This window comes from Electrona antarctica (genome assembly GCF_951216825.1).
Source record: "Electrona antarctica genome assembly, chromosome: 5".
NCBI lineage: Eukaryota > Metazoa > Chordata > Actinopteri > Myctophiformes > Myctophidae > Electrona > Electrona antarctica.
This window is the reverse complement of record NC_136810.1, coordinates 47,598,170-47,619,047: the sequence shown is the minus strand read 5'-3', so window position 1 is coordinate 47,619,047 and position 20,878 is coordinate 47,598,170. Positions and strand designations below refer to the sequence as shown.

At 43.3% G+C, this 20,878-nt stretch overlaps 1 protein-coding gene across 2 annotated transcripts in view; it reads right to left on the bottom strand.

Annotated features, from left to right (window-relative positions):
* ckap5 (cytoskeleton associated protein 5) overlaps positions 1 to 20,878 on the bottom strand; it is a 43,971-nt gene that overhangs the window by 6,893 nt on the left and 16,200 nt on the right. For both annotated transcript variants that reach the window (XM_079500799.1, XM_079500800.1), the window contains exons 16-36: positions 20,733 to 20,825; positions 18,891 to 19,076; positions 17,868 to 17,962; positions 17,493 to 17,676; positions 16,953 to 17,128; positions 16,147 to 16,321; positions 15,054 to 15,167; positions 13,864 to 13,992; positions 13,004 to 13,198; positions 11,832 to 11,955; positions 11,373 to 11,464; positions 10,089 to 10,205; positions 8,415 to 8,546; positions 7,375 to 7,524; positions 7,055 to 7,258; positions 6,544 to 6,679; positions 5,542 to 5,735; positions 4,851 to 5,035; positions 1,932 to 2,105; positions 1,381 to 1,501; positions 353 to 532 (exon numbers count right to left, since the gene is read on the bottom strand). In XM_079500799.1, the coding sequence (XP_079356925.1) occupies positions 353 to 532; positions 1,381 to 1,501; positions 1,932 to 2,105; positions 4,851 to 5,035; positions 5,542 to 5,735; positions 6,544 to 6,679; positions 7,055 to 7,258; positions 7,375 to 7,524; positions 8,415 to 8,546; positions 10,089 to 10,205; positions 11,373 to 11,464; positions 11,832 to 11,955; positions 13,004 to 13,198; positions 13,864 to 13,992; positions 15,054 to 15,167; positions 16,147 to 16,321; positions 16,953 to 17,128; positions 17,493 to 17,676; positions 17,868 to 17,962; positions 18,891 to 19,076; positions 20,733 to 20,825 (3,156 nt within the window). The remainder of the gene's footprint in view (positions 1 to 352; positions 533 to 1,380; positions 1,502 to 1,931; positions 2,106 to 4,850; positions 5,036 to 5,541; positions 5,736 to 6,543; positions 6,680 to 7,054; positions 7,259 to 7,374; positions 7,525 to 8,414; positions 8,547 to 10,088; positions 10,206 to 11,372; positions 11,465 to 11,831; positions 11,956 to 13,003; positions 13,199 to 13,863; positions 13,993 to 15,053; positions 15,168 to 16,146; positions 16,322 to 16,952; positions 17,129 to 17,492; positions 17,677 to 17,867; positions 17,963 to 18,890; positions 19,077 to 20,732; positions 20,826 to 20,878) is intronic.

The window sequence follows — 20,878 nt, the reverse complement described above, 5'->3', positions numbered from 1 at the left end:
TATGCTTAGGCTATTTTTGAATAGCAAGCTCACAACACATTCTTTTTTTTGTAAGTTTTGAAAAATCTTCAAAAAATGATTGAAACATTCTCATGTCAAGGACTCAGGCCTGACATCGAAATTAAAAAAAAAAAAGTTTTCTAAATCATGACAATTTTCTGAAAGATTTGAGGCACATTTTAACGATTTTTCAAAAATAGCAGACCTACAAGTTCATAGCGCGCCACTCGGTGGCGCGCTATGAGCTTGTAGATCTGCTATTTTTCAATAGCTAAATTATAACATAAATGTTTAAAACACCAAAAGGGGTTCCCGCCCAGAATGGGCTAAATGGAAGTGTACCGTTACTCACAGACAGCATGTTTCCTATGATACAACTGTAGAGTTTGAAGATGTCCTTCTTGTCCAGCCGCTCGTCAGCCATGTGCGTGTTGTAGATGAGCCTCAGCTGCATGAACGTGGCGATGAGGAACTGGTCAATGTGACCCGACATGACCTCCGCTTTGTCCTCCTGGCGCAGCACCTCGTCAATCTGTGGAGACACCAGCAGGAACAAACAGTTTAGACACAAGTTAGAGGCAAACATGGCATCTGGCATTCACTAAAACAATCACATTTATCTGCAGTGGCCCATGTGTTTTTAACCATAAACTTATACTCCATTTACTCCTGATAAAATCTCAAAAGATTAATTTCTCCCTTCCTCAGATAGTGATTCATAAATGGAATGAAAGCAGTGATTGTTCAATATATATGTTTTACTTTACATTTACATTAATTGTAATTAAACCCGTTAGGGGCTTTCAGACACTCTCTCGTCTTAATGTATACTGTATGCGAGTTCTTAAAACTTAGCACGCTAGCATTTATTGAAAAATTTGCCAGCATTTTTTTAATTTGAGCTCTTATTTTGAAAAGCCGCCATTTCCGGTCCATGAGCAGTAGTCATAACCTTGGAATCTACACGGAGCTGGGCAGGCCTTGTTTACAATCTGAATCCAGACCGGAGCTCTGGAGAGCTCTCGTCAGCTTTGTGCCGTCAAAGAAACGTTGTTTTGACCAAAAATGCCATCTGGGACAAGGAATAGGAGATACAGGCGATTGAAAGAAAGGGATAGAATGGATTCTTATGGTGCCGATGATCTAAGATGGGCGACGGAGTCTTGTGACAACAACAGCTAGCTACCCGATGCTAACGTAAGTAGCATTATAGCTCGATCGAATGAATGCACTATAAAAGCGCAATTGACAAAGGTCTTCGGCAATGGCGGTAAGCGTTAGTATCAAAATTAGGCTTCAATTGACAAAGGACTTCGGCAATGGCGCGGAGGGTGTTAACTTCACTTGTAGTAGTGCGTGGTGGAGGGCATCTAATAATACCTGTGCCAGAGCTTGTACACTGGTGTTGATGTCTCCGCTGGCCACCTGGGAGATCACAAAGTTGATGGTGGAGGCTGTGCTGTTGTGCAGCTCATCAAAGTGCGGAGAGACCGAACGCATCCTGAACACACGCAAAACTCTGTTAATGCTGGGGAATGAAGCCCACCTGGGAACATTGTATTGGTGCGTTCGTGTCCTTGTGTTTCTGCGTAGGCCTGTCACAGTTATTACATGAGCGCCTAATCGCAATTATTTGAGATAATCACAATAATCGCCATAATCATTTCCATGTTAATGACAATAATTTAAAAAATAAAAATAAGCTTGTAGATCATTAAATATGTTATTGGTTATATGTGCCCTGCGCAACGTTTGTTTACGAAGGCTAAAAGCCAAACAGAAATGTAATTTCGATTCATAAATGTTCAAATAATATTCAGAAACACAATTAAATCGTTAATCGCAATTATTTGAGTGCCAATTAATCGTCAAGTAAAATGTCATAATCGTGACAGGCCTGTCTGTGTGTGTGTGTGGGTTTCCATATTAACTTGGGCTCAGGGATCATGATGGGCTCCAGAAGCTCGTCCAGTTTGTGCTGGACCAGGTCCGGCAGCTCGCTGACCCCACAGTGGTCCGTCTCAATCATGTCCAGGTCCAACTGGAACTCCCTGGGGATGGACGGGTGGGACGACTCCCTGTGCTCGGCATTCTGACGCGCTTGGCTGGAGAGAGGAGGCCAGGAGGAGGAGGAGGAGAAGGGAAGGACAGGGAATGAAGAAAGTGTGTTAATGCAAGTACATTCGTCTTTTATTTGATTCGGCTCCAGTCCTGGCTGAAAACTAATGTCCGCTTTGCATCTACAACACGGATGGGAATATGGAAACTTCAATATTCTCAGTCTGCATGGATTTGGTGGTTCTTTATCTAACAAAGATCCAGTTGAGGGCCCATAGTCTACATTGTTATCTTTATTGGCCAAAGACATCATCTTCATTGGGAACGCACATATCTGAATATCAGGTCTGCTCATCTATAATCCAATTGGGTTCTCAGGACTGGAGCTGATCAGTACCAACTGGTAAAGAAACATTTAATAAGATGCCTTATCAAACACCTGACACTTGGAATGTTTGTTCCCTTGGTAGGACCATCTATCTATAAATGCACCGTGTATCTGTATGTAACTGGAGAACCGTTCGCCCCACGACTTCAGATTCGACACACACGTTCCACACCTCCAAAGTGGGTGCAGTGCCCGGTGTCGAGTCGGTCGGACCCACGTTTGTCCAGAACCGCCACAAAAGGCCTCTGCCCGGGCTCTGGACCTGATCACCCCTGTATCTCCTTATATGGAGCTGGCCTGTTCTGACATCACAACACTTCATATTTGGGCATGCCCGACACAGAAATCCATATATAGGAATAAAGGGACACAGAGAGACAGATACAGAAATCTCCATATATGGACATAAAGGGGAAACCGACAGATGGGTGGAACGGGTACTCTGACACGGGTACAACGGTGCATAGCTGGGTGGAGCATATCCAGGCTCTGGACAGGGCCCCTGCCCACTGAGCCCAGGCTCTGGACAGGGCCCAAATTAGCCAATTGATCACCCCATGATCTCCATATATGGAGTTGGCCTGTTCTGACATCACAACGAAGTTCTGACATCTGCATAGACTCCATATTTGGGCATGCCTGACAAAGAACTCCATATATGGGCAGAAAAGGGACACAGACATAATATCTGTGTGCATCTGGGTGCATTTCCAACTTGCATCGTTCCAAGTAGGCCAGTGCCCAATGGGAGCACATGGAGCAAACATATCAAGAGCAGATATCAAGAGTCAAGGCATCTCTAGGAAATGTTGAGCAGTGATTCATTGTGTCTGGACATCCACCATACATTCTAGCCACACACCAACAGGGCCATCTCAGTTTGTGGAGCAAGACAGCGGCAGCGCACGGAATACATGACATTTGTCAGCCTTTACAAGACTTACGCGACGACAAAGCACATGAAAACATCCATCTGGTGGTACGGGGTGTGGAGGAGACAAACTCCTACCAATTTCACGAGGACAATTTGAATTGCATTACGTATTATTACGTATTAAATTAGTAAATTCCATTACATTACAGGGAAAAGGTTTTACTGCCACAATTTGTTAAGTGATTCGTTAAGCTAGTTTGCTTTCCTTAGTGTAAAACAAAATGGAACTTCCCCCCCCCCCCCCCCCCATCAATGATTGACACTGACTACAATTCAAATGTCACTCGCAAGTATAGCTCATTGGTTTTGGAGATTTAGAGTATGAGTGGTGCATACACTATTAGACTGCATTCAAGTTAGCATACAGTATGTCCACCAACGACCGGGAACGGAGGCGGGCCATGAGGAGGTAGTACTCACATCCTATACGTGCGATACATTATTCTGATCCAAAGAAGAAGGCAGGCAGAAAGGAGGAATCATACAGGAGAGAGAGATGAAGGGTTAAGAGACAAGACAGGCAGGCAAGCAGACAGAAAGACAGCTGGACAGCTGGACCACTTGTCTGGAAGCCAAGGAAAGAGAGACAGACAGACTGCTGCTTGGCCGCCCAGAAAGACACAGACAGACAGACTGCTGCTTGGCTGCCCAGAAAGACACACAGACAGACAAAAAGACAATCAGTTAGAATAGAACTGATTACAGACATAGGGGTTGGTTTCACAGACATGTTCCCAACTGTCCAGAGGTGTACATTTCCAATAGCATAGTTTTCATTGGAAAGACTCTGTTCTCTTTTAATATTTTCTCCGAACACGTCTGAGAGAGCAACCCAACTTGCAATGAATTCAGTAATAAAAGCTCAGGAAAGAATGAAAGAACAGTTAAGTTCAGAAAACAGAAAAGTCGAGAGGATTATGGTCTGAATCTCAACGCTAGCAACACACACACACACACACAGTGGATAAACAGTCACAATAAAGAGGCGAGTGGTTGACAGAAGGACAGACATGCTTATGGAAGAGTAGGAATGTTAGATTTGAAAACATTGAAGTGAGAAAAACCTAATACACTATAGAGTATAGACACTCAGGGGTCTAGTTATATTCATAGAAAAAGAGGACATTTGATATACAGTAGAGCTTCAAAGACATTTCTTCTGTGCCTGCAAATCTGGTAAGGCAAACATAACAACAAATAAAAGGTCTCCAGAGTGCCTTGGTAGTGTTGTTACTACCATTTTGACCTGAGATCAGATTCTAAAAATGTCTTCTACATCCTGAGTTTTCTGAAAAAGCTATGTTTCTATGTCAGTCGTTCTTCGATTTTTCAAAAATAGCAGACCTACAAGCTCGTAGCGCGCCACTCGGTTGCGCGCTATGAGCTTGTAGATCTGCTATTTTTCAATAGCTAAAGCACAACGTAATGCTAACACCAAAAGAGGTTCCCGCCCAAAATGGGTTAAATTACTTCAATTTATTGGGGTCCTCCTGCTGGGACCCCTGGGCAGGCTTGCGGAGGAAGGTAGCACTGGGGTTGGATGGGTGTTCTCGTTGGTTCCTCTCCACGCTCTGCTTGGGAGCCGGGGCAGGCTGGGTCTTCTTCGCCGAACGCTTGATTCTCTCTTCCAGCATGCTCATTTCTTTCTCCGATAACTGGAGGAAGAGAGCAGGGGAGGGTGAAGCGAGGCGAGAAGTACAGGGTACGTGGAAGAGTCATTTACTGTGTGACAAAACACAACTTTTGAAAGAATATGACTTGTTATAACCTTAGAGTATATATGAATAGAGACGGCACCCGGAGAAAACCCTGAGGCGCAATGGACATAGTGGCCGAATTTGGTATTGCAGCGTGGGCCAAACACATGAACGCGCTGGTCCGTTGACTATCATTGCGCACGTTCATGATGACATGTGAACGTGGTTTCAGTACAATGGCAGCACGTTCATGTGTTTGGCCCAATCAATCCCAGAATGCACTCTGTTCCTACAAGGAAGGAGGAGTGAAATCGCCTCATGCGCTTTTGAGCAACTTAATGCAAGTGGATGGGAGGAGAACTCGGGTGACGTCTCTATTCATATATACTCTAAGGTTATAACTTTAAGATGCATGTTTTTTTTTTACAGTCTGAATCATGTTATTAGAATAGTAACCGTCTTACATTTCCTATGAGTTTGTAGACTTGGTCTCCGCAGACATTGTAAACAGCCACTACAGTGTTGAGGGCAGCGTTGCGGACAGACGTGTCTCTGTCTCCAATATGAACCGCTATCTCCTTCAAGGCCTTGGCAGGAGTCGGCCCGCACACGTTCATCCCCCAGCCCCCTATCAAACACCCCAACTCCTCCAGACATTCTGGGAAGACATTGAGGAAACACACGGGACATGGACATTATTACTTAGAACACTCTTCATTGTTCATTATTCTCCATGTTGACCCGATATCATTGCGGTCTGTTCTGGAAAGTCCAAAACTTAAAAAATTAAAAATAGCCCACAACATTGTGAGCTTGTATATCTGCTATTTATTACTTTTGTGGGACTCTTGTATGCTGTAGGGCATTAATTTACAGAAAAACATAAAAAGTTGAAATGTGATTATAATTAATGACCGAACAGCAATGACATAAACTCAAAGAGAAAACTCGAATAGAGTAGAGATGGAACTATGCATTAAACGATCATCCCCATTGGAAATGGGCCACCACCGCTGGGGCGGCGGTGGCTCAGGGGTAGAGTGGCCGGATGGTAACCGCAAGGTTGCCAGTTCGAAACCGGGCTCCCCCAGAGTTAGTGTCGAAGTGTCCTTGAGCAAGACACTGAACCCCTAATTGCTCCTGATGTGCTGGTTGGTGCCTTGCATGGTTAATGCCGCCATCGGTGTATGAATGTGTGTGTGAATGTGTGTGTGAATGGGTGAACTGATACACAATCTATGTAAAGCGCCTTGGATAAAGGCGCTATATAAATGCACCATTTACCAAATACGTGAATGGGGATAATGTTTATCTCAGTAATGCAAAAAAGCAATGGCTTTCACATTTACATGTGAATCCAGCAAAAATTAACAATGAACAATTAGCAGGACACGTTGCCATTCACTCTTCTGTACAAAACCACAAGCTGAACGAATCGGGTCTGACATCCGCCGAGTGATCCGTACCTGCTCTCTGTTTGGAGTTCTTGGACTTTGTGCCGTCCATGAGGAAAGGGAAGAGCTTTGAGGCTGGGTGGACTTTACAGATCATGGCCAGAATGGCCCGCACGTCCTTACGAACCACATCCTTGGACTCCCCCACCTGGACAACGAAGGAGGATAGAAGGGAAGGGAAGAGAGAAGGTTGAGCACATTTTAGACCCAGTCTATAGAATTGCTTAGCTTTTGCTGCAAGTTAGTCGGCCTTCCGCTTCCACACCCACTTAAACCATTTTGGGCGGGAACCCCTTCTGGTGTTAGCATTAGGTTATGCTTTAGCTATTGAAAAATAGCAGATCTACAAGCTCATAGCGCGCCACCGAGTGGCGCGCTACGAGCTTGTAGATCTGCTATTTTTAGAAAAATCGAAGAACCACTGACATAGAAACATAGCTTTTTCAGAAAACTGTCGGGATGTAGAAGACATTTTTAGAATCTGATCTCAGGTCAAAATGGGTTAAAAAAGAGAGTCGCTAACCTTGAGTATGAGGTAGGGCACAAAGGAGGAGGCTTCATACTCGCTGAGGTGGTACCCCTCTGTGCTCAGCATGGTAAACAGCAGCTTGAGGTACTCCAGAACCTTCATCAGTACCGTGGTGTTTGTGTCAAAGAACCTCAGAGTGAACCACTTCAAAATCAGGTCCAGGCAGCTGATTGTGGCATCGCTCTCGCACTCCAGCCTCTGTCAAAGCGGTACACATTAAGCGGGTCGATTTTTATAATCAATTAAACTTTAGCACCCCACCACAGTCCACACACAGATAAAGGAAACAAACACCACAATAATAAGCACAGTACCTCAATCATGACTCCTATGGCCTTGACATGTCTCTGAAAGTCCAAATGGAACAGCTCATCAAGAAGCCACTTGGCGAAACAGGTCGTCATCTGGGACTTGAGTTGGTCCAGGTACTCATCACGAGGCATCTGGAAATTCCACTTTAAGATCTGGAGAAGAAAATTAGGCAGATAAGTAAATTAGTCGGGTAATATAGAAGAGCAAACGTGGAGTTCACATCTTTTCTACAGGACATTGTGATGCGTGAGGGTGTTTCAACCTAAACTACAACCCGAGGCGCCTGGTGTTGGATATAGGTCAAACATTCACAGGAATATTGTGTATATTCCACCAGGGTTTTTCTTTTTTTTTTTCCTTATAATTTTTATCCCACGATTTTGTAACCCATTTTTCACCCCCCATGTCAATTATCTATTGTAATCCTGGGCTCTACACACCCTCCGCCAAGCAACGGACTTGAACTCATGCTTCCTTCATGCATGAGTGTCCAGGTTGCTCCTTTACACCTGACCAGGGGGGAGTTTCCCTGGTTGGACTTAGCGCGTGGGAGGAACATGTTATTTCAACCAGTTCCTTTCCCCTCCATCAGGCGCCCCGGCTGGCCAGGGGGAGGCAGTTTAGTGACCAGGATTACTGCATGTTTTTTGTGAGGGTACCTACACTTAACCTGACTCCGCCAGATGGGGCAGCAGAGAGTACACTGGGTTCCCCCCTCCAGACTTGATGCCCGGCCACAAAACGGCCTGGCCAATCAGCAGCAGCTTCTAGCAGCTTCTAGCAGCAGCTTCTAGCTTCTGCTGATTGGCCAGGCCGTTTTGTGGCCAGGCATCAAGTCTGCCTGAGAGTTCCCAGATGGGAGCAGGAGGGGGGAACCCAGTGTACTCTCTGCTGCCCCATCTGGTGGAGTCAGGTTAACACTAGGGTACACGGGGAAAACATGCAAACTCCAAACAGAAAGGCCCTTTTGCCAACCCCGCCTCGGGTATGATGTTTTTAAAGCAGGCAAGACATATGGCAAACACAAGATTCGGCCGAGTACCTTAAGTTGCTTCTCCTCTTTGAGCCTCTGTTCCTTGGCGCCGGGGATGTTGACGAAGATGGGTCCAGACTTATCTTCCTCATCCTTATTATCCTTAGCGCCTTTGGCCGAGGGCTTCTTAGCCGCAGCACCCTGGGGAAGGATTGCATGGTGACATCACAATCACTGTTCGGCACATTGAGTAAAGCCCCAATTATGCTTTGTGGAAAAGGCCAAAGACTTCCCTCCACAGTACGTTCTACTGAAAAAAGTGTGTTCTCATCTAAACACTTTCTTCAGGTGAGTACTGTCAAGCGAATCAAAGCCATAACACTTTTTCTCCAAAGCATGAATAAGGCGTATGTGAGTGAGCTCACGTGTTAAAACATGGATGTTGTTATTTGCAATATTTTTTACTTTAGTTTGTTTTTGTTAATGTGAGAGGGCACATACTGTACACTGTAAGCTGTGTGTGTTTATGTAAATAGAATACAGGGCTCTTCAAAAGGTGACAGACAGAAGGTAAGGTTTAAGAAACCTTTCCTTAAGTTAAACGTGTAAAAAAGAAAACAAAAAGCAGACAGTTGTGACGCCACTCCGAAAGGTGCAACACAGACATATAGAAAAATCATGCAGTGCAGAGATTGGAGGTCTTAAATGTACTGATCTTGTCCCAACATCGTACAATGTTGTCACAACACGCAAAAACAGACCATCTCCAAGCTAACAACGGTACGAGTATAAATGAATCATAATTGCATAGCTTTAATTTTAACTAATGTTGATGTGTATAGTACGGTAATTATAATAACAAATGTATATAAAGATACACATATATATAGATATGTTCTAGTTACGTTCTTAGCTTATGCATGTTTCTTGATAAATGCTGTTTATATATGTGATGTATTCCCATGCTTTTTGTTCTTGCTTAATGTAAGTCGCTCTGGATTAAGAGCGTCTGCTAAATGCCTAAATTGTAAATTGTACACATTGTGATTCAGTCAAGTTTCAATGAATTCCTCCATGGGTGTCCGTCGTCTCCAGTGATTAGTGATTAGACAGAGACAGGGTTAGAAGCAGCCCAGTGGTGTGTACTGGAAGGAAGCCAGACAGGGGCAGAGTCAGGCTAGAGAGTGTCCTCAACGAAAAACAGGCCAGGCCTGAGAGGCAGGTACGGTAGTTTAGTTGGGAATCGGTGTAAGGCAGCGTTATCATTTAGAAATGGCCTTAGACCAGTCTAACTTGTCCGTGAACTCAAAGAGTACCTGACGTCGTCAAACCCTGTCCCACTACGTCTTTTTTACCCCCCAATAAAAATATAACGATTAGCCCAGCAATTCAGTCGGGGAGGTGACTGTATTTGGTTATGTTATGTGTTTATATTTGATACAGTGCTACCAGACGAACGTTAAAAACTACATGAGGAAAGCACGTTGTCCCCACCGAAGCACGCTCCTAAGTGTATGTAATAAACCATCACGATAATACCTGGCTTTGTTTTCTTACTTGTCATCCAATTAAAAGTCAGTATTTATTTAAAAACTTTGATCCAGAAGAGTCCCGCAAGTCAGAAGACAGACAGACAGATGCAGCTTCCATTCTCCCCCATTACGCAGCCCTGTTGCCTAAATCTAAGTGTATTTCTCCGTGAAGACACTCTTTGGCCTGACACAAACCATGCCCCACATCTACCTGTTGACCGCCAGCAGCGAGCTTCCCCTTGCCGGGGGGCTTTTTACTAGCGTTACTGTCTCTGTCCTTCTCCGTGGGGAAGGGGGTGGGTTCGGCCTCCTCGAGGGGGGAAGGGGGCTGGGCGAGTGGAGACAACCAACCAAGTCACAAAAAACAAATAAATAAACAAATAAAATACTGACCAAATGAATGAAAAAACCTGGTGTACAGATTTAAGCTAGAAGGTAAATGGAACAATGTCACATTCATGATAATATGCACAATGATAAAACAAAAGAATAACATTTGAATACATAAACAAAGGTGGTAAGCAGCATGCAAAAGTGTTGCACTAATGGACATTGACAGAGATTAAAATAGGGTGCATTTTGCATCCCAAAACGCAGTTTATAGTTAAGGGACGCAATAAAACGATGAACTCTGCATCCACGGGATGCACTACTGTACTGTTTTTTTTGCTAGCTTTAGTTATAATAATAATTTCTTCTTCTGTTTTCTACATGAATATAACCTCATTATAACCATATAAAATGAAATGGGAGTTAAATGCTGCAATTTGTAAAAATGGCAAAATATGCTAACGTTGTTGAAGTGGGACTGATAAAATGTCCTTGGGACTCATCTAAAAGACCATCCCTGCATCCCGGGACTCATTACATTGAAACCCATTTACATCACTGCATTGAAATCCCATTTTCATGAATGTCTAAACTGAGAAGAATATAAATAGAATGGCCCTACATGGACGGTCATGAGAAGGTATCATCAGAACCACAGTTTTCGAAGTCATGTAACGGGTAATGTAATTGGCCATCATGTCAAACTAGGTGTTCTATATAATCGATTAAATTGATTTAACTGTTGATTAAAAGAAGAAAGATCTTATGAAATAAATCATTTTTCAAAAATACCAAAAATAGCAGATCTACAAGAACACAAGGCAACATATCATGATGCGTTGCGAGTTGTTTAGATTGGCTATTTTCTGTGTTTTTCTGTATAACATAGGGATTTAACAACTTGGTAGTTGACTAAAATGTTTTAGCGCTGATTGGTTGATATAGTGTGTGTGTGTGTGTATATATATATAATTATTTTATGATAAGAAAAACATGCTTCCAGAATTTTTTTTAACAATTTTTTTCGCCACATTCTTTAGTCTGTGTCCATTCATATGCAGAGGCAATTAGAGCCTTCCCTTTTTAAGGGGAAAAAAATACCCCGGGGCTTAACCGGACATTATCACCTAAAACTATAAACCAAAAGTAGATGGCAAAAATGTACCTTCTTGATGACAGGTCCACCTCTGACCTTCTTGGCTTCAGGTTTGGCATCTGCAGCGCTGTCGTCCTCACCGACTGGTTGGGCCCTGGGACCTGAAACAGACCATTGAATTCCAGTTTGCTGGCTCCAGTGTGGGTTTTAAGGCAACATCTTCATCTATCTATCCGTTAATCGATCCATTGAAAAGCGTTGGAAAGCGTAAATTCAGCGAAGCATTTACTTATACACAGAAACCGTCCATCTCTTGTTTTATTCATTTATGACATCATCAAGTTGGAGAGTACATTTAACTCTCAAAAGTATAAAACTGTCCCCCTTATGGGCTAAACTTTAGGATAGATAAGGCTTTGCAGAGGTAACATGAGGACCACTGTTTAGGAAGTATGGGACAAGCAATTTCCTAAATTGCGAGGCAATAAATAATCTACCGTATAATCAATCTGGTTCAGCCCAGCGTACCTGGTGGAGCCTTGGATCCAGCAGAAGCCTTTCCACCGCCGGCCTTGGCCGGGGCGGCAGGTTTAGCCGGCATCACTGCTCTGGCCTTCTCCAACATGGCTACCACCTGGTCCTTGGAGGCAGGCTGGGGAAGAGGGAGAGAAAATGTCAAATGAAAATGTCTTTTTTCAGGTGACGAACTATTAATTTTGATGAAATGCCATGCGATGTGAATTACTGCAGTAACCACCTTAACTGTATTTAGAGATTTAAGATTTAACCCGTTCAGGACGGGAACCCCTTTTGGTGTTTAAGCATTATGTTATACTTCTTCAGATCTACAAGCTCATAGTGCGGCACCGAGTGCCACGCTACGAGCTTGTAGATCTAGAGAGAAACTTGAAAATGTGGCACAAATCTTTGAATAGAATTATATTCTTTCACAGCCAACATTTTAAACTCAAATCTTTGCTTCTAGGGAGGGTCCCTGGAACAATATATTTTTAGATGGGGGGGGTCTACGTCCAATTACATATAATGTTTGGGGTCCTTGACATGAAATAGTTTGTGCACCACCGATATAGAAACTTAAGGTTTTTTTCTGAAAACGGTCATGATTTAGAAGACGTTTGTAGAATCTGGTCTCGGGTTTTAACCCATTTTGGGCAGGAACCCCTTTTGGTGTTAGCATTATGTTATGCTTTAGCTATTGAAAAATAGCAGACCTACAAGCTTGTAGCGAAAAATCGTTAAAATGTGGCACACATCATTGAATATATATTTCAGAGCGAACATTTTTAACTAAAATATTTGCTTCTGGGGGGTCCCTGGAACTACATATTTTGAGATGGGGGTCTGTGGCCCAATAGAGATAATTCTGGGGGTCCTTGACATGAAAAAGGTTGAGCACCGCTGACATAGAAACAGGTTTTTTTTAATCGACCTCAGTCCAAAATCCCCTTTTGGGCGGGAACCCCTTTTGGTGTTAGCATTAGGTTATGCTTTAGCTATTGAAAAATAGCAGATCTACAAGCTCATAGCGTGCCACCGAGTGGCGCGCTACGAGCTTGTAGGTCTGCTATTTTTGAAAAATCGAAGAACCACTGACATAGAAACATAGCTTTTTCAGAAAACTGTCAGGATGTAGAAGACATTTTTTTAGAATCTGATCTCAGGTCAAAATGGGTTAAGACCTTTAGCTTTGCAGCAGCCTTGGTCATCTTCTCGTAGCCCAGGTGCATCATGAAGGCGGCCAGGGCGTCCTGGGCCTTCTTCCGGACGTCTCCGTTCCTGTCCTCCAGACATGAGAAGAGGGGAGTCACGCACAGCATCAGGTCCCCGGGAACCGTCCTCAGGTTGGGCAGAGTCTCTGCCAGCCAGCCTAAGAGCTGAGGAATTCAATGGAAATTACTTTGGGATATAAATTGCTTGGAACTTAAGTCAATTATAGTAAGTGCCTTACATTAACTGACCGTGCTGTTCCGCAGCTTCCGCTTGGCTTATAATGCATTATTATTATTATTGACCAGCACTTACAATACTTCATAAAACTTGTTATAAGTTGTCATACATGATTATAAATATTCTATGAAGCCCTATGAGTGCATCATCATCAATGCACTAAAAATGCGATTATGATGCATTATAGACCCGGACCTTTATGCAAAGCGAAGCTTAATTAATGAATCAAGAAGTGACTGGTTAGTCGACCTCAGGGCTCTCGTCGATTATTTGGGAGCTACAAGTTCCGATATGTACAATGGTGCCAACCCATTTACAGACTGTAGTCGACCCAGGCAGGCTTGGGTAACGCCAACGTAAATTGCATTACAGTAGTCGAGTCGGGTTGAGATAAAAGCACACGTATAAGACGTTACAGCAGACTTGACTTTTGCCAACAGCCACAGCTGATAAAGGCTGGATGTAACAACATAATTAATCTGTTTGTCAAACTTAAAATCACCGTCCAATTTGACACCAAGGTTTGTGACCACCGGTTTTAAAAAATGTCTGCGGGGGCCCCAAATCCAGTGCGACTCTGGTATGCATGTACCTCCTGTCGTTGAAAGGGGTTCTCTCTCTTCATTTCCTCGGACATGTCTTCTCCCTCCAGCCAGTTATTCATCCCCGTTTGCTCCACCCACGCCTTCAGCGTCGCCAAGGCAGCGGCCCTCACGTTGGCCTACAGAACAGACAGTGGACGATCCCATTTTAATTCGTTTGCTCAGACTAATATTAATGTTTGGCTGTGAGAGAAGTACTCCACTGATTTAGGTTATGTTGTTCATACAAATCCATTATTCATTATGACAAATACTGGGCGCATCATGCTGTGCTGATGATTGCATCGGCAAGGAAAACATTGTCGGTACTATTTTGACGCTGCAGTTTTATGCGTACAAAAAAGAAATCACACTTGTGTGAAGTGAGCAGACTTTTATCATGATGATCTAGATCAGCGGTTCCCAAACATTTTTAGCTGACCCCCCCCCCCATGGGATTATAAATTGCATAAGCTATATAGAGACATTTATTTCCTTTTTAACCATATATATGAACCTGAATATGGCATATATATGCAGTATAGGCTATATTCTGCATATACTTGCCATATTTGCCATATTTTATGTTTCATGACCTCAATTACACCCAAAAAAAACCCCTGAACTTTGAACATTCAGTGGATTTTCTGTGGTCTGGAGTTTTCTCTGGGATTTGGAAGCCTTTTGAGCTGCAATGAAAAAGGGGCAAAACCGTGAAAACAGTGACATCTGCTGGCAAATCCCATTGACATATATGGGATTTGCAGGCTGTGACATCACAAACAGCAGGAAAATCAGAGCACTTGTTTGAGCCAGAAAACCCCAGACCACAGAAAATCTGAATGTCAAAAGTCAATTGAGCTCAGAAAACCTTTTTTCTTTTCTTTTTTTAAATATATCACAATAAAAAATAAAACCATAGCATCAGCATTAGCCTTTTCATGTCACGCACCCCCTAGAAGGCGCTCGCGCACCACACGGGGTGCATGCACCACAGTGTGGGAACCACTGATCTAGATCTATAGACCCACTTGACGTCACAGGGAATGGAACACACATGTTAGTCACAGGGGGCGGAGAAATGGACTAATGCATGCAGTACATAGTCAGGTGTTGGAGCGGTTAGCACCGCTCAAAAAGCGTGTGTGTGTGTGTGTGTGTCTCCCAGTGATGATAGGGATGTGTGTGTTGTTTGTACTACCTTGCTGTCTCCCAGCACAGTGATGATAGAGATTCCCAGGGGTTTAATATGCTGTTTGAGTGCAGGCCCCATGGCAGTAGCTATCTGCTGTAGAATGGACAGGGTCTGTTGAACCTGGAGAGCACACACACACACACACACACACACACAAAAAATGGGGATTCAGACACGTTAAGTCTATCAACCTGTCGATAAAAGTGGAACGTAACTAAGTACATTTTACAAGTACTGTTCTCTAGTACAAATTTGAGGAACTTTTACTTTACTTGTATTTGTCAATACTTCTTCACTACACTACATGTCAATTCAAAAGTTTTACTTTTCACTCAATTATCCAAAAACTTTCGTTACAAGTTATTATTTTTCTGCCTCTACTGATGGAGTGAAGTGAAGAATGACAGGAAAGAGGGATAGCGAGAAGGGGAGAGACACGCAGCGAAGGTCGACATGAACGGGACTCGAACACGCGACGCGCTGTCAGGCCAGAGACGATATGTGGCACACCACACGCCCGACCACTTGGCCAGCGGGCGCCCCTTTACAAGTTACTTCTTTGTAAATCTGGGAACCCATCGGCAAAAAAGGAAAAACAGTGCCCTTTGTTTGTTTAGCACAGCACAGAATCCGTTCTTGAGAGATTACTTCTTTGTAGATCTACATTATAATTACTAAACATATAGAAACCAAATAAACCGTATTTTATATTTTGTGAAATATAAAATGTGCAAAGTATATTTTAAGGACTTTTTCATTAACAGTATATTTATTCTTTTTTTTTGCTTTTCTGCCTTTATTGATAGTATCAAGATAAGATGGACAGGAAAGAGGGAGAGAGAGAGAAGGGGAGAGACACGCAGCAAAGATCATCATGAACGGGACTCGAACACAGTATATTTCTATATTGGGGAGATGCTACTTCCTCCTCCTCCTTTACACTAGGGAGGCATCGTGAATGCCTCCTTAGGGGTCACTTCTGGAGGCATTCACTTGCCAAAAGAGTCATAACAAAAAATGTATGTGAGACACAAGAACCTGAACTGAACCTGCAGAGTGCCGATTCATTCATCGTTTAGTTGATTATAGAATAGCTTACCAGTATCTTATTGGAATCATTGAGACGTCCTTTCAGTGCCAGAGACAGGTCTCCTATGCTAGCTGTGATGAACTTGGCCTCCGAGATTATGGCTGAAGCCTCGTCCAAACCCTCTTTGCGGATCTTCCAATTCTTATCCCCGATCTTAGTCACCAGGTCTGATGTGATCTTAGCACTGGGAGAGAGAGAGATGGACAGAGGGATAGTGGGTTAAATTAACGTCAATAAGTCCTTTCCAACTTTAAAAGGCATTACACAACATTGACAACAACAATCTGTGATCACCATCAACCACAGGTGGCCCAAACTTATGCAAGCACTCAGTGAAAATAGCTGATCTACAAGCTCAATGCGAGGTGTTGAACGTAGAGAGCGAAAATATTCTACAAAGAGATGGTGTAGGGGGGGAAAGGATGGGGCCGAAGAAAGACCCTGGAGGACACCGGTCAATGAAGTATATACGGTTTAAGTGGTTAATGAGCAATTAAACCATTTTGGGCGGGAACCCCTTTTGGTGTTAGCATTATGTTATGCTTTAGCTATTGAAAAATAGCAGATCTACAAGCTCATAGGGCGCCACCGAGTGGCGCGCTACGAGCTTGTAGGTCTGCTATTTTTGAAAAATCGAAGAACCACTGACAGAGAAACATGGCTTTTTCAGAAAACTGTCAGGATGTAGAAGACATTTTTTGAATCTGATCTCAGGTCAAAATGGGTTAAAGCATGATGTACCCAGCCCCCGTTTCATTACTATGCATTGTGAATACAGAGGTGTAGATGGAACATGCTGAATGGATATTAGTCACCTGATGTCTGTTCTTGGCAGGAGATCCATGATATCCTTCACTCCTCCTCCTCCTCCTCCGTCGTCGTCCTCTACTTCCTCCCCTTCCTCATCACCCTCCTCATCCACTCCTCCTCCTCCTCCTCCTCCTCCCTTCTTGGTGCCTCTGATCGGGGCTGGGGGAGTCTGGCCTTGCATCTGTGATTATTAACAGGAAAATGTCCAATCTGAGAATAGATTCCTTCACCAATGTGTTTGTGAGATGTGTTACTACTTACTAGACACCTTTACAAAGATTGAAGTTCAGTTTCCCTAGGGGAATCTGTGACAGCCGCTGAAAGTTGGGCTACCATTAATAATCTATACGCAGGCAAAATGTACAAATTGAAATTCTGCTTTAAGAAGCATGTTTGAGGGGTCAAACTAGTTTTTCACGATTCTGAATACATTGCAAGCATTTGTTTTGCACAAAAAACCTTAGGCTAAAAACGGCCATAGCCTTCCAAGACTTGCGTCTACACCTCTTCAGCTCAACATGAAGAATCTACCAGCGAGTACAGACCTTCTCAATCTCTGTGTCTATTTGAGCCAGCAGTGCAGGCTTTTCGTCTTCAAAGAACATTCTTAGTGGAGCTCCCATGTAAAGGTACATGACCCCAAGGAGGGCGATGGCTGCCGTCCGCACAGCAGGGTTGGTGGCTGCCAGAGCCGTCTTCACGTTGTTGATGAATGCTTTGACATTGATGCTGGAGAGGAGAGATGAGATACTGTCAATAGATTTAGATGAGGCGAATGTAGAATATACATTTATGTACACTCTCATATTTTTGAGAACTTGTCTATAATGACATGCCCAAAAGAGGGATGCCAAGATTAATGCAGTTAAACACAGGTCCAGGTATGACTGTTACAAGCTGAACTGCAAGCGCCATTTTACCCAGCAAAGCCGAACTCCTTCATGGCATTAGCCAGCCAGTTGAGTGCTTCTGCTTGGTTCTTAGGGTTCTTTTGGGCAAAGACCATCGACACCACCTGAAAGAAATCATACATACATCCTTTTTTATAGGGAGACAAAATGTACTTGTGGGTATGGGGACACCAATTCAGAAATCCTCATCAAGTGAGTCCAATTCTTTTAAGCCCAAAGGTCATCTATAAGAATTATGCTGAGACTTGGTTAAATTGGGGCCATAGCATTAAAAAAAAAACTGAAAAACACTGTTATACTGCCGAAGCAGACAACCAAGTTAGAACAAAAATCCTTCTAGTTGCAAGGCTCAAAAATACAGGATGAAATGAAGAAAATGCCAGCCAGCACTCATATGTCCTTGTCACATGGTTTTATTGACCTCTGATGAGAGTGGACAACATTGTCCACTCTCATCAGAGGTAAATAAAATCATGTGACAAGGACATTATAATGAGTGCTGGCATTTTCTTCATTTCATCCAATAAACAGAATCCCAATTACTTTTTAGAATTCACTGCCAGGTATTCATTCATTCATTCTTCCGTCACTGCCAGCGTTTTTTCAGTGAAACCCTTATTTTGAAGGCCCACAGTTCCCAAAACATGAACCGGAAGTAAATAAACTACATATAAAGTGACACGTGATCGTATCTTTCACACGGAAAATACATTTTGTTATGGGCCGTGAATAAAGCCTTCTTTTTACCAATCCATCCAAGAAATGCATTTTTGTAAATCTAGTTACATTGAGGCGAACAGAGGCAGACTTTTCCCTTCCGGGTTAGTTCCGGTTGGATTGGTCTCCCAGGCAACCTCTAGCCATTCTTTGGATATATGAATTTTATTCTGGCATCAGTTCCTGTTTGGTAATCATATGGGTAAAACGCCTGGAGTCTTTTCCTTTGAATGGGAAAATGTCTTCATGAGGACATGGCTTTGACCTGATGTTAGGACTTTGGTACTCTATAGACAATTAGACATGCAGTTCAACCTGTTCAGCAGTCCATGGCAGGGAGCAGGCCTCTCCTATGGCGGTCAGGCCTATCTTGGCATTTACTCCACATTTGACGTCTCCCACCTTGTCCACCAGTCCGTCCAACACCACAGAGGCAGAGGTCTTGGAGAATTTCCCTCTCTGGGCTATTAGACCCACAATATGGAGTTTCATCTGCATCACCTGCACAAAGACAGAACAGGTCATCACCATCACACGTCCTGCAAACCTTGTATCTCCAAAATTGCACCCTTTTATCATTATAGATTAGGCATGCCACGGTATGAGATTTTACAGTACGGTACGGTGCCGGTATTGAAAACCTATACCTCGGTATTCCACGGTATTTATATTAAAAAAAAGAAAAAAATAGATTGCCCCCCCCCCCCCCCCCCACCTATGTCTAGTGACTACCCCCACCTCCTTATAAGCCCTTCTTTGTTCCCCAACCTGTAGGCCTACATATCTTATCTTTTACTTTTTTACCTTTTATGATAATTTGAATTTTGTTATTTGTCATGTGACTTGTCATGATTATGAATTGATTACCCAGGACCGAATGGAAACAAGACTGCAAGGACTTTTTTCAGTGATCCCTTTGGACATGTGTTTGACTGTACCCTATACTGATTACATTTCTGCCAATAAAGTATTCAATCAATGAATCAATAGCTATTCCCCACTGTATTTCACTGTACTATGGCTCCCCCTAATTTGTACCCTGCACGCTGTAGTGCAATCTGCGCATGCTCACAACTGCGTGCCTCTGTTGACACTTGACAGTTCACACTTTTAGTTTAGTAGGCTACATGTGGAAATATGGAATATACAATTGGATCTGGGTGTCTTTCAGCAACACTAACTCAAAGGTAGGAAGCAACTTTTCAATCTACTGCAGCTGTGTGGTGAAAATAAATGTTTTGCCTTAGTCTGGGAGTGGAGTTGCACTGCATGCGCGCAGCATGCGCTGCACACCAACGCTGTATTAAAATACCGTAAGCTCGGAAATCTCACGGTATCAACACCGTGGCTGTTCCTGTCGCGGTATTACCGAAATTCGGTAAACCGCGGCATGCCTATTATAGATACACTATTCACTCTTGTACAAATGCCATTTTTCCCCAACGTTTTTCAAATAGCTCTGCCTTGGTCCTCAGATCAGGTCATTTTTTCCATGAGATATATTTCTTGACTTCAATCATTTCCATCCAGTGTTCCTCTCTAGGAGGATCAATTTAACCATCTCCTCGTGATGGCTTTTTTTTAGCCGCTATTGACAATATTCTGAACAGCCTGTCCTATTCTGCCCTAGTCCAAGATATAGACTACGAGGGTCACGAATGATGTTATATCCCATCATTTTCAAAATGCCTGCATCTTCTCACACAACCAAAATATACAGTATGGGAGTGATCGGCACTCGAACACCCACACTGTCTCCAACAATATTGCTGCTCTCCCATTTGTTTGGTGTAATAAAGGAGACTACTTCTCTTTTAGCAGAGACATAGCAGCATGAAAACTAGGTTCACGTACATTTAATCTGGCACATGCTTCTTTAAATGCATGTCCACGTGGGGGAAAGTCTAATATCTACAGTGCAAACAAATAAAGCACAAAAGGTTCTCTTTGTTCGCCAGGGAAATGATTGTCCTATAAACGGGCTCCTGAATAATGGCTCCACCTACCAGCCACGGTGAAAACTAACCAGCAGTCTAGATAGAAGACCATCATGTCATTTTGAAACCCAGAATGGCCAACTGGTGTTGTCGCATGCGTTACCATGGCGATTGCAAAAGTGAGGGAGTGCGTGTTGCCATAGTGACAGTTGACAGTTACCTGGAAGTTGGTCTCCTTCCAGCCTGGCTTCTTAGCCAGCATTTTGACTAAAGCCTGGCAGGGCATGTCATCTTTCTCCATAGTCTCCACCGCCTACACCACACAACAAAAACACACATCAACATTGATAGGATTCAAATGCAGTA